This window comes from Chrysochloris asiatica, unplaced genomic scaffold, assembly GCF_000296735.1.
Source record: "Chrysochloris asiatica unplaced genomic scaffold, ChrAsi1.0 scaffold00126, whole genome shotgun sequence".
In the NCBI taxonomy this organism is placed as follows: Eukaryota; Metazoa; Chordata; class Mammalia; order Afrosoricida; family Chrysochloridae; genus Chrysochloris; species Chrysochloris asiatica.
In genome coordinates this window covers 9,452,347-9,465,247 of record NW_006408644.1, presented here as the reverse complement: position 1 = coordinate 9,465,247, position 12,901 = coordinate 9,452,347, and the positions used below count along the sequence as shown (strand labels likewise).

Genomic DNA, 12,901 nt, shown 5'->3' with positions numbered 1-12,901 from the left:
GATGTTTTTACCTGGCATAATGATGTACTTTCATAAGTGTTGACTTATATACAGCTCTTGTACACAGTATTTCAATAGGGGACACACTTGTACAAAGCATTGTTTCTGAAAGTAGAGAAAAATAGCTAAAGAACTGTTTTTCATCTTTTATTACCTTATTTGAAATTTTTGTAGTCATTGTGGATGGCCAGCTCTTCATAACTATGTTGGCATAACTATTGTTTTAAGTAAGAATTCTAGTTTGATACCATTTTCCTTTCTCTCTACTGATTTCTTTATATAGCAAGGATATTAAGCCTATCCAATATGTGAACACATTTTTCTTCCCAATATTCCATGTGCTCTTTAGTGCCTTATTACCTCGATCACTTGCTTTTAAAATGCATATATCTTTAAGGTGGGGCATAATGGCGGATTAGGAAGAGTGTGGTATAGTTCTCCACCAGCAATGACACAGAATACCAAATGAAGCAGGCTCCGGGGACAGTTCTAGAACTGTGAACTATATATAAATAAATATTATTTGGTCTCTCACTGTCTGTACACCTCCACTCTGATGACTAGAGGAGGTTCCTGAGACAGTGGATGGGCCCCCAATCCCAGAGGTTTCTACTATATGTGTACACAGATTTAAGAAAGATTTCTGGGCCCAGAATTGCAGAAATGGGAGGAGTCAACAAGAACTGCTTAAAACAGAACCGTCTCCCGGAATAGCCTGAGCTGGGCAAGAAAGGGGCATTAAAGTTATACTCATATTTTGTGACAGATTTTTTTTTTCTTCCTTCTTTTCTTTTCTTTTATTCAATTATAGGCTGTAGTACCAAATCTGTTCGTTCTTTTTTTGCTATTGCTTTATGAGTTTTTTTGGTCCCTCTTTTACCTTCAGGGGCTCTTTCTCTCCCCACATTATGCAAGAAGAGACAACAATTGTGGTCTTATAGGCAAGCTGCAATCATACCCTACATAATCACAACATCAAGGCAAGAGCCAATACCAGCTGCTATACACCAGCTAGACAGCCAAACCTGCTTTGAGTTGTGTAATAAGAAAAGTGAAAAGGTAAGCCCATCTTAGGATCACATCCACCTGAAGGCAATCAAAAAGCTCAATAATATATAGATATACATTCATTTAATTATTGAAAACTTGATTATTGAAGATGCTCAAGAAACAACTGATAATTCCGTAACATGTCCAGAAACAAGATACAGCAACTGACACAAATGAGCTGAAAGTAGACCTAGACTTCCCACTGGAAAGAGGGCAGGCTTTGGAGCTGCCTGAGAAGCAATTCAGGAGAATAATACTGAAGTTCATCCAAATGTTTCACAGAGGGTTTGAGAAAAATACAGGAGAGGTCAGGAAAGCACTACAGGAACAAGCAAATAAGATAGATACAGCATTGGGTACATTTCAAAACCTGCAAAAAGAGGTTAAAAAAAAGATTAATAATAAAATATCAGAAATGGACAATACACTGAAATGGCAAGAAAGTAGAATTGAAGAGATGGAAGGCAGAACAAGTGAGCTGGAAGACAAATCTCTCAATACTGCTAAGATAGAAGAGCAAGCTGAAAAAAATCTGAAGAACGTCTAAGATTCATGTGGGACAATAAGAAGAGGAATAATTTGAGAATTATTGGTTTTACACAAAGGTAAAATCACAGAAGAACACAGAGGAGATAGTTAAAGAGCTGCTGGAAGAAAATTTCCCTAACATCATGAAAATGAAAAGATAAACATTCCTAGAAACAAATGACAGTGAAAACACAACATACCAAAATCTTTGGGACTCAACAAAAGCAGTGCTGAGAGGGAAATTTAATGCAATAAATGCATATATCCAAAAAGAAGAAAGAACCAAAAGCAACACATTAATACAACATCTCCAACAACAAGAAACAGACAAGAAAAATAAATCTTCAGTCAAACGAAGAAAAGAAATAACAAAGATTATAGCAGAAATAAAAGAGATAGAAAACAGAAAAACTACAGTAAGAATCAACAGGACAAGGTGCTGGTTCTTTGAAAGGATTAATAAAATTGACAGACCATTGGCAAATCTAACAAAAGAAAAGAGGTAAAAGACACAAATAACATACACAGGAAACCACATGTATGATGTCACAACAGAACCAAGAGAAACAACAAGGATAATGACAGAATATTATGAAGAGTTATACTCTAACAAATTTGAAAATCTAAAGGAGATGGATGCATTTTTAAAAAAAGCACGGCCTACCTACACTTACAGAGAATGACATAGAAAACTTGAACAGACCCATAATAAAAGAAGAAATTGATCAGGTCATCAAAAAACTCCCAACCAAAAAAAAGGTCAGGTCAAGATGACTTCATGGGTAAATGTTACCAAACATTCAGGGAAGCTGTCACTAATTCTACTCAAATTATTCCAGAAGATAGCGGAGGATGGAAAACTTCCTAGTACATTTATGAAGCAAGTATAACCCTCATACCAAAACAAGGGAAGAACATCATGAAGAAAAAAAAATATATAAACCAATATCCCTCATGAACATAAACGCAAAAATTCTCAACAAAATTTTAGCCAACAGAATTCAACATCACATCAAAAAAATTATACATCATGATCAAGTGGGATTCATATCAGGGATGCGAGGATGGTTCAACATTAGAAAACCAATCAATGTAATCTACCATATTAATTTTTAAAAAATTAAAAGAACCACATGATCATATATCGATTGGTGCAGAAAAAGCATTTGCCAAAAGCCAACATCCATTCCTGATAAAAACACTCAATAAATTAGGAATTTAAGGGAAATTCCTCAACATAATTAAGAGCATATATAAATGATATATTGCAATAGGCAAATCTGCTGCACAAGACGTTTTTATAGTGTTGAAGAGCAAAGATATCAGCTTGAAGACCAAGGTGGCCTAACCCAAGCCATGGTATTTTCAATAACCTCATATGCATGTGAAAGCTGGACAGTGAATAAAGAAGAGCATAGAAGAATTGATGCATTTGAGTTACGGTGTGGGAGGAGAATACTGAAAGTGCCATGGACTGTCAAAAGAAACAGATCTGTGTTGGAAGAAGTGCTCCTTGGAGGCCAGGATGGCCAAACTTCATCTCTCATACTTTGGACATGGAGAAGGATATCATGTTTGGTAAGGTGGAGGATCAGAGGAAAAGAGGAAGACCCCCAGCGAGATGGTTTGGCAAAGTGGCAGCATCAATGGGCTCAAGCGTGGCAACAATAGTGAGGTTGGCCCAGAATCGGTCAGTGTTTCATTCTGCTGTGCATAAGGTATTGACTCGATGGCACCTAACAACAACAACATACAAAACCAACAGCTAACATCACTCTCATTGGAGAGCAACTAGAAGCCTTCCTTTTGAGAACAGGAATCAGACAAGGAAGTTTTTTGTTTTGTTTTGTTTTTTTATCACCACCCCTATTCAATATAGTGTTGAAAGTCTTATCCAGAAATATAAGGCAAGAGAGGGAAATTAAAGGCATACAAATTAGCAAAGAGGAAGTAAAACTTTCTCTATTTGCAGATGATATGATCCAATACATAGAAAACCCCAAAGACTTAGCTACAATACTGCTAGAACTCTTGGAAGATTCAGCAAAGTGGCAGGGTACAAGATTAACATACAAAAATCAGTTCAATTCCTCCATAATAATAATAACAATGCTGAAAAAGAAATTAGGAAAGCAATACTGTTTACAGTAGCCACCCAAAGGATGAAATATTTAGAAATAAATGTAACCAGAGAAACAAAGGACCAATACAAAGACAACCACAAAACACGACTACAAGAAACCAAGAGACTTACAAAATGGAAGAATATACCATGTTCTAGGATAGGAAGACTGAACATTGTGAAAATGTCACTACCCAAAGTGATATACACATATAATATAATCTCGATCCATATTTCAACGACATTCTTTAAGAGATGAAAAAAAAAATCACAAACTTTATATGGAAAGGAAAGTGACCCAGGTCACTTTTGAAGTGCTGCTGAAGAAAAAGAACAAACTTGGAAGTCTCGTACTAACTGATTTCAAAATTTATTACATGGCTATGGTGGTCAAAACAGCCTGGTACAGATACAATGAAAGATACATAGATTAATGGAACACAATTGAGAATCAATAAAGATACCCATCTACACATAACCAACTGATTTTTGACAAAGGGCCAATGTACATTGAGTGGGGAGGACACAGTCTCTTCAACAGATGGTACAGGCAGAACTGGAAATCGATAAGCAAAAGATTGAAACAAGACCTTTACCTCACCCCCTATACAAAAACCAACTCAGCATGGATTAAAGACCTAAATATGAATCCCAGAATTATAAAGGTCATCAATGAAAAAATAGGGACAAACGTGAGGGCTCTAATACAGGGCATACACAGACTACCAAACATTGTGAAAATTACACAAACAGTAGAAGATAAAATAGATGATTGGAACATACTAAAATTTAGAAACTTAGGTACATCAAAAGATTTCACCAAAAGGGTAAAAAGGAAGCCCACAGAATGGGTAAAGCATTTTGCAATGACATATCAGACAAGGGGCTAATTTCTAAAATCTATAGGAAACAACAACACCTCTACAAGAAAAAGACAAATAACCCAATTTAAAAAATTGGCACAGGACATGAACAGACACTTCACCGAAGAAGACATTCGGGCAGCCAACAAACATATGAAGAAATGTTCATGATCATTGGCCATTAAAGATATGCAAATCAAAACAACAATGAGACATTATCTCACACCAGCAATAACAGCAAAACTCAAAAAAAGCAGAAGATTATAAATGTTGGCAAGGATGTGGCGAGACTAGGACCCTCCTACATTGCTGGTGAGAATGCAAAATGGTCCAACCACTCTGGAAAACAGTTTGGTGCTTCCTCAGAAAATTGGAAATAGAAATACCATATGATCCAGCAATTTCTTTACTTGATATATATCCACAAGAAATCTAAGCCATAGCATGAGTAGATACATGCACACCAATATTCATAGCACCACTAATCACAATAGAAAAAAGATGGAGACAGCCTAAGTGCCCATCAATGGAAGAATGGATAAACAAACTTTGGTACATACAGACAATGGAATATTATGCTGTCTTGAAGAATAACAAGGAAGCTGCAAGCCACCATGTAACATTATGCTGAGTGAAATTAGTAACAAAAGGACAAATATTGCATAAGACCATTATTGTAAAAGCTTAACAAAAGATACTTTCAATGAAAAGAAAAAAAAAATCTTTTTTGGGGTGGGGAGTGGGGCTGTAGAGGGGGTGGTAGAGCACAGGATGGGGAATAAACACATCATAGTTCAGGTGCTGGGGAGGGCAATACACAAGAAGAGGGAGAGGGATGGAAGAACAATATATATAAGGGAACACTGAGACAGGTTTGCATGGGCTAAATGGAACAGAGATAAATAGTGATGTATACAGGGATTTAGGCATAGTCTAAATGGGTAAGAGGGGAAAGGATTTTAAGATACTTGACTGCCTTATGAATACTGGTTTCCCTCGCAAACTACTATAAAATAGACACCTGTGTGGGATAGATAGGAATATCGGAAAACATGATTAAAGAAAGTTTGTAAGCCTGTCTTCAGCCTATAATTGATTGGAATACCCAAAAGGGGTTCTAGAACTTGCCCAGTGAAATAGGCTTCCTGTAGAGTGTTTGTAGTATATGCAAAGTTGGGTGGAATCCTGAGACCCAAACAGAACCTTCTGAGGTGGGACATTCCCACTTGAAAGGACAAACATACCAGCCTGGAATAGCTAGAGGAACAGAAGATACAGAAGGTAATCTGATTGGCTACTACAGGAACAAGCAAATTGTTTGCTGTGGAGGCATCAAGGCAAGCAATCAAGTCCCATGAGGACAAACCCCCCTCCAAGACTGAAACTCAAAGGGAACACATGAGTAGGCATGTAAGCTTGCTGGTGACCAAATTGGTCTGCTGGTGAGTGGAAGAGGGGAAAGGCAGCAATGAAGATATGGGCTGAGTTCAACCACATTCCATAGACTCTTGTCCACCTGGAGATGAGAGAGAGAGGAGAAAGGGCTGGTAGTTCCAATGAATGATGAGACCTGGGGACTCCTGAGCCCATAGACAGGGACATAGCCACAGAGGACTAGAGCTGAGAGCGAACCACCCAGCTGATATGAAGGGCAGGGAGGTGTAAATAAACCACCCAAACTTGTAGATAGTACCCATTTGACATAGCTTCGATGGCTTGATGATCAGAATTCAACCAGAAATTTTTTTTTTAAAGATCTTTTTGATAAAAGAAACAAGTGTAACTTGCTACAATTTGATGAACTTGACCCATACTTATGGATGTAGTAGCTCAAAATACCAACTGAGAGGGAAGGAATCTCCACATCAAGGATCAATCCTATCCCCTCTCTATACAGGGTTGATAGGGATGGGCAACTTAGACATTGGCTACCTAAAGTGGGAAGGGCTATAAAGGCATGAAATGACTGGCTTACAAATTTTCAAGAGGGAGATTAGTTTTGAGTGTGAAGGGGAAGGTAGAATCCCCACTGAATAGTATTCACTTTGTCTAGATAGGTCTGGTGAAAAGAGATGGGGATAAGGTTCTTATGATTTCAATAGTAAGATATTGTTATCATGATTAATTGCTACTGCCACAAGTTTAAGGTAGAAGTTTTGTAACATAAAGTGGGGAGTAGTTAAACTAACATTCCAGGAACAGAGAACCCTAGGACCATCAAGGGAGAAGAGCACAAGCAGAATGTGCGACCCTATCCAAAGAAGCAGCAACACCAGAGATGGAGGCAGAGATGAAGCTATGGAGAAATAGAACAGCTGAGGACTATAGACTCATGGAAAGAGAAAGGCTGTGTGCTGGTAGCCAGATGCTGGTGGCCAGGAGGCAGGCACACAGAATGTGCCCTTTGATTGTTTAAATGATTATATATTCCTGAGTGTTTTTGTGTACATCCCCTTCCCCCTCCCCACCAAAAAACAACAACAAAGGGAATAGAAGCAAATATTGTTGAATGATCATGCACGGAGGACATTGTAATCATTGCAGTGAAACATTGAGTGTAAAACCAATGTTCTCCCATGTAAATTCTCACTCAATTCACAATAAAAACTTGTAAAAAAATGTGTACAGCTTTGTATGGCTAACAAAGGAGTAGGGTTCTCAGTATAAAAGTAATTGATTCCTAGATATCTTCAAGCAGCTCACAAGATTGGTTTACTGGGATAAAAGACAGGCCCTTTGTTTCTGGAGATAACTTAATCAACTGGTATAACATGGTTGCCAAAGATAGTGTTCTACAACCCTAGTTTTGCGAGTATCGTCTTGGATTTTAAAAGCTTGCAAGTGGTAATTTAAGATAAAGATATTGGTCTTTACTCATAAGGAGCTAAAGAGAATGAGAGAAGTAAAACACTCAAAAAAGAAAGTAGTCCATAGGATTAATAATCCAGACAAACTACAGCCTCTTCTAACCTGAGACTGAAACTAGGTGGTGCCCAGCTACTGCTACTGACCATTCTGTGCAGAAATAAAACACAAGGTCCCAGATAAAATGGGAAGTGGGGTGTAGAACCAACTCAAATTCCTTAAACAAACCAGAATTACTGGACTAATAGAGACTAGAGGAATCCCTGAGTCTACTCCCCTAAAATATCCCTCGAACTTGTAATTGAAGTGATTTCTGGAGGTTGGCCACCTTTTCGACAAAAAGTGGATTGTCTTATAAACATAGCAACATCACCTGTGAGTAATGTGCTCCCTTAAGCAATGAACCAAATGAGATCAAATGGTCACCATTTACTCAAAAGCAAAGTAGCAAAGTCAAGGAGAAGGGAAGTTAGATCAATGGAAACAACAAACAGAATGAGAAAAATAAGAATACTCACACATGGTAACAATTGTAACCAATGGCACACAACAATTGGTTTAAAATTGTTAAAGGGGAACCCAATTTGCTGTGTAAGCTTTCACTTCTAACATAATGGTGGTGATTTTGTGTCGTGGAATCAGTTCCAACTCATAGCGACCCTGTATAGAGTGTCCGAGGCTGTACATCTTTACGGGAGCAGAAAGCCTCATCTTTCTCCCGCAGAACAGCTGGTAGTTTCAAACTGCTGACCTTAAGATTCGCAGCCCGATTCATAACCACTATGCTATCAGAGCTCCTTCTAACATAATAAAATACTAAAAATAATAATTATTTAATACACTGTTGTTGATAACTGCTATCGAGTCGGTTCCGACTCATAGCAACATTGTATAGGCTTTATGAGGAGCAGCTGGTGGGTTTGAAACAACCAGCTTTCAGTTAGCAGTCCAGGGCATATCTTAGAATGCCACAGCAGGACTCAGAATAATGTATATGTTGCTGTTGTTGTTCAGTTCCATTGAGTCAATTTCAACCCATAGAGACCCTGTACAGGGTTTCTGAGGAGCAGCTAGTGGGTTTGAACCTTGTAGTTCACAGTCCAGTGCTTGTCCTACAGTGCCACAGCAGCAGTATGATTAATACACTAGGAACATGGAAACCAAGTACCCAGGTTTATCAGGGTTAGACAGAAACAACACCTTGGAAGCCACAACTTGGGCTTTAGGATGGGACCATGATTTGAGCCTCTTCTCTGCAGTTTCTAAGGAAATTGCTTACTTTCTTTGACCTTCCTTTTCCCCTCTGCAGTACAGCATTATTAATGCTTGCCATAAATGGGTACTTCTGGGATTTGACATATAACATGCAGCATCATCCTTTATTTTGAAAAGTAACAAAGAAACTAGGTAGAGCAAAACAGACAGAACAATGGCTAGAGAAAAGAGGGAGAAGGACAAGTTTGATGACCATGGACAGGACCATGGCTCCTTTGGTGTTTTCGTTGTTGGGACCATGGGTTACTTCATGAAGATATCTGGGACCTTGATCACAGTCTGGAGAGAGGAAATGGAGGAGGTTGAACATCATCATAGGTATGAATGTCGGCCCCAGGCCACCCAGAGTCTGCGCATTTGGCCCACCTCAAGGTGGAGAAATCAAATCAAGGTGGAGAAATAAAAAAACCTGTGAGGCTGTGGTAGCGTCCCAGTTGTTGTCATGATGGCACCTGGGGTGGAATAAGGATGGGCAATACCCACCAGGAGCAAAGAGAAGAAAACTGACCACACAAACATGACCTCACAAACATGCTTCCCCATGTGCTGCGACAAAATCAGCAGAATGAGCTCAGTTTCCCAGTAAGGGCAAAAAATCCAGGAAAGCCCAGTGTCTGCCAATAAAGGGACAGGGTCCATGGAATTCAGAAAGTACAGTACACATGTTGAAAGCTCCTAGGTGGCATAATATGTACTGCACGCGAAAGCTATCTAGTGTGAGGATGAGTGAAACAAAGAGGAAAAGCACTGTGCCAGTGACTTCGCGCTCTTCATTGTCAGCTCCCCCCAGCTCACCTCCATGGCTACCTACTCCCAGCACTCACTTCTAAGAGCACTCTAGCTTCATCAGACTGGCAGGAAATGACTGCACCATGTCCCGCTGCTCTTGGGGAGGTGGAGGGTAAGGAGTAGTAGGAGAGTATGCACACTGTGGGTGAAAGGCACTCTGGGTCTCTGTTGGGCTGGCATCTCTCAGAGACAGTTGGTCATTCACAATGTAGAAGCTGGAGGAAGAATGAATGAGCCCTCAGATAGCTGGACAAATGGAGGAAACCCCCACCCTCAATAACAATCCTGTTTCCATTCAGCAACCACTTTCCCCAAAAAAAAACAGCCCTTGGAGAGATAGAGGCCACCTTCACTAGCTTTGTAGGTTTATCCCCAAACCGTAGACATTTTCACCACCACCTACCTCTACCCTTACAGCAGCCAAAACAGGTAGATAATCTAATCATTCAGAGGAGGACCTTGAGTAACATAGAGGTTACCAAGGTCATATAACTGGTGAATGCTTGGGTCAGGGTGAAAACTGGCTATTCCAATACCAAAACCCATGCTCTTAGCCACTAGACAGGACTTCTTTTGGGAACTACTGTTTTTGCTTTCTTCAATATTGGCGAGATCTGGAGTATAACATCGTCACCTTCCCACACCCCTGGGACCAGGTTGGAATGGGTGATCCTCTAGGATCCAAAATACAGCACTTACTTGGAATTGTTGCCAGAAGTCAAAATGAAGGTCCGGGTGAAGGCATAAACACGAAGCTGACACATTCCTTCCACTTCAAAGACAAACAGCACCAACATACAGAGTTTGCCCATTACACACTCACCTGCTGTGTAACCTCGTGAGTAACTTATTTTCCTATGTCACTTTGAAGGTACCCACCCAGGAAGGACTGGCCCCTGGGAGCCAGGGGGATATGAACAAAGGGGTGGTTATGGTGGTGGTGTGTCATGGGGTTGGTTCTGACTCATAGTGACCCTGTGCAGGGTTTCTGAGGCTGTAAAACTTTATGGGATCAGAAAGCCTCATCTTTCTCTTGCGAAACAGCTGGTAGTTTCAAACTGCTGACCTTGAGGTCAGCAGCCCAATTGGTAACCATTATGCTACCAGAGCTCCTTCAACAAAGGAGAGGAAAAGATAAGTACAACACCTCCCAGTGATAGGATTCTGAATCTGTGTCTGTCCCTATGACAATCTCTTCACGAGTTCATCTCATCATTTTTCACAGCAGCTTAAGAGAAAGAAATTGGCAGCCACGTTTCTGTAAATGAGACAGCTTAGAGGTTTCGCAAGTTTGACAAGGTGGCAGAATGAGGTATGAGGATGAGGCTCCTGAAAGTCTACAGCCTGGGTCCTATCCCCTGGGATGTCCCGGGGCAGACATATATGGATATAATTCAGACCAGGGTGGGTTGGGGTCCGGGTGGGAGCTGGAGAGCACAGAGAGAAGAGGAAGGGATTTGTGGAGAGTTCTGAGAGGGAGCAGTGGGGGACCTAGAGAAGGAACTTTACAGACACTCACCCTCCTTGAACAGCCCGTTGACAGAAAAGCAGAGCATCTTTTCCTGAAATAGTGAGACAGCTCAGGCCCCCAGGATCCCCCTCAACCACCTACCCACCTCCGTTCTCTGAGCCTCCCTCTGGGAGAAGCAGGTGCTCACCGTCTGGACACACACATCCACCAGGAAGGAGTTGAGGTCATGCTGCGTTCTAGGCAGCACACTTAGGAAATCAACAATGTCAGGTTTTGTGTGTTTCAGCAAATGAGCCCTCAGGTCTGAGCAGGCAGGAGAACAGAGGGTCAGGGGCTGCCTTGTTTACCTGGTCCCTAAGATTGACCCCATCACGACTTCTGTGCAAACGACTTACTGGGGCCCTTGCATGTCTTCATATTCCTGCTGTACCTGAAGTACGTGGCCAAGCTGCTCATAGGAGAAAAGGAAGAATAGGAGTTGGGAAACTGGCCAGTGTCTTCTGGGAAGTCACAGTGTCCAGGGCTGCCATCGGACCTGGGATACTCACGAAGCTGGGTCTTGAGGATTAAAGGGAATGAAAAGTGAGAAGCAGGCCTCACTGTGGTAAGCACCCAGGAGGCCCTGCCGATCCCCGTAGTCATAGATCCAGTAGTACCTGTAGGGAATCAAAGAGGGTGACACTGTGGTCTGGGGCCCTAAATGGACTTGAAATCCACCCACTCTCTCCCCAGAGTAGACCTGTGCGTGGCTGGTCTGACCTCTCTTAACATGGCCCCACCACCCGGCCACTACAGTGCCCCAGAATTACTTACTGCTTCAGGAATTTCAAGATAAGATTCTTCATGGTCTCTGATCCAAAAGCATCCCCCTGGAATGACAAGGTCCTCAGGACCATGGCTACTGGACCTCTTAACCCAATACCTCATGCCCTGCTTGATCCCAGCTCCTTGATTCTGCTTGATCCTCACCTTGAAGAATGGTAAATTCTTGTGCTCTTCAGTGTCACAGACAACAGATGGGGGTAACTCCTGACCATCCTAAGGGAAGGAAGAGGAAGTCAGCAGTGCAGACGAGGGGGCAGCACTGGATGGTCAGGGAAAATAAAGCCTGTGGAAAGAGGGTGTGTCAGATGTCATGGTTAAAGGGCTCTGGATATTGCAAGGGAAGGTTATTGTGGGGTCTTCTCCCAGAGGTCCTAGACTGGTGGAGAACTGTCGATAAGGTCTATATATACTTTCATGTTCCCTCATGAAGATTAGGGGCCAGAAAACCAAAAATCTAACCTGGACAAGGTCTAAGAGATTCAGGGCACGTTGTGAGTGGCATTAATATCAATGAAGGAGTCAAGGATAAAACTACAAAATGCACTTACCAAACGTAATAACTTGGGGAACAATTCCAAGAGGGTGCTACAAAATATCAAGACAAAACAGAAAAACAAGTAACATCAGAGCCTCCAGAACCTGGGCAATTCCCATGTGGACTCAAGCAGAGAGAAAGCTAGTGTGCTCCCTCAGCAGTCCCATCTCTTCCTCTCTTTCTTCTCAGGAAGCTGACATGGGACAGCCCTGATACCCATCTCCAGTGACACAGAAACAGCATTTGGAGACCAGTCTGACTCACAGGTGAGAGACAGAGAGGGGAGAGGCCAGGGCATGGGGTCCTTCCAGTGGACCTGGGCTGAAACATCCTATAGAGCGCACCACTGACCTTAGGTTAACTGAGTTATCTTGGAAGGTGTCTGAACACATCTCTTCTGGCTCCAGCCCTTTCGCCTTGTCCAACTCTCCTTCAGACTTCTAATGCAATTATGAACAGGAAACATGAACCAGGGGGAAACCCAGGAGGTCCCTGCTCCCCTAGCCCTACCCTGTCTCACAAATTACCTTACCTGCCTCACACCATCACCATGATGTGCCCGACTCCCTTCCCATCCA

General features: G+C 41.6%; 1 protein-coding gene across 1 annotated transcript; it reads right to left on the bottom strand.

Moving 5' to 3' along the window:
- Positions 1-8,946: 8,946 nt before the first annotated feature.
- On the bottom strand, positions 8,947-11,859 carry LOC102814858 (nuclear RNA export factor 3-like). Its single transcript, XM_006869120.1, has 7 exons — positions 11,777-11,859; positions 11,512-11,619; positions 11,359-11,414; positions 11,151-11,266; positions 11,012-11,054; positions 10,834-10,919; positions 8,947-8,982 (listed from the first exon to the last, which is right to left on the bottom strand). Exons 1-7 carry the CDS (start codon positions 11,857-11,859, stop codon positions 8,947-8,949), a joined length of 528 nt encoding a protein of 175 aa, XP_006869182.1.
- Between the last annotated feature and the right edge of the window lie 1,042 nt (positions 11,860-12,901).

What these genes read in the sequence shown, in the direction of transcription:
- LOC102814858 (XM_006869120.1), bottom strand. Translation starts at nt 11,859, where the DNA reads ATGGTCCTGAGGACCTTGTCATTCCAGGGGGATGCTTTTGGATCAGAG. An exon ending in ATCTTGAAATTCCTGAAGCA is followed by an intron (nt 11,620 to 11,776) that starts GTAAGTAATTCT and finishes GATTCCCTACAG; the next exon opens with GTACTACTGGATCTATGACT. An exon ending in GAAGACATGCAAGGGCCCCA is followed by an intron (nt 11,267 to 11,358) that starts GTAAGTCGTTTG and finishes CTGCCTGCTCAG; the next exon opens with ACCTGAGGGCTCATTTGCTG.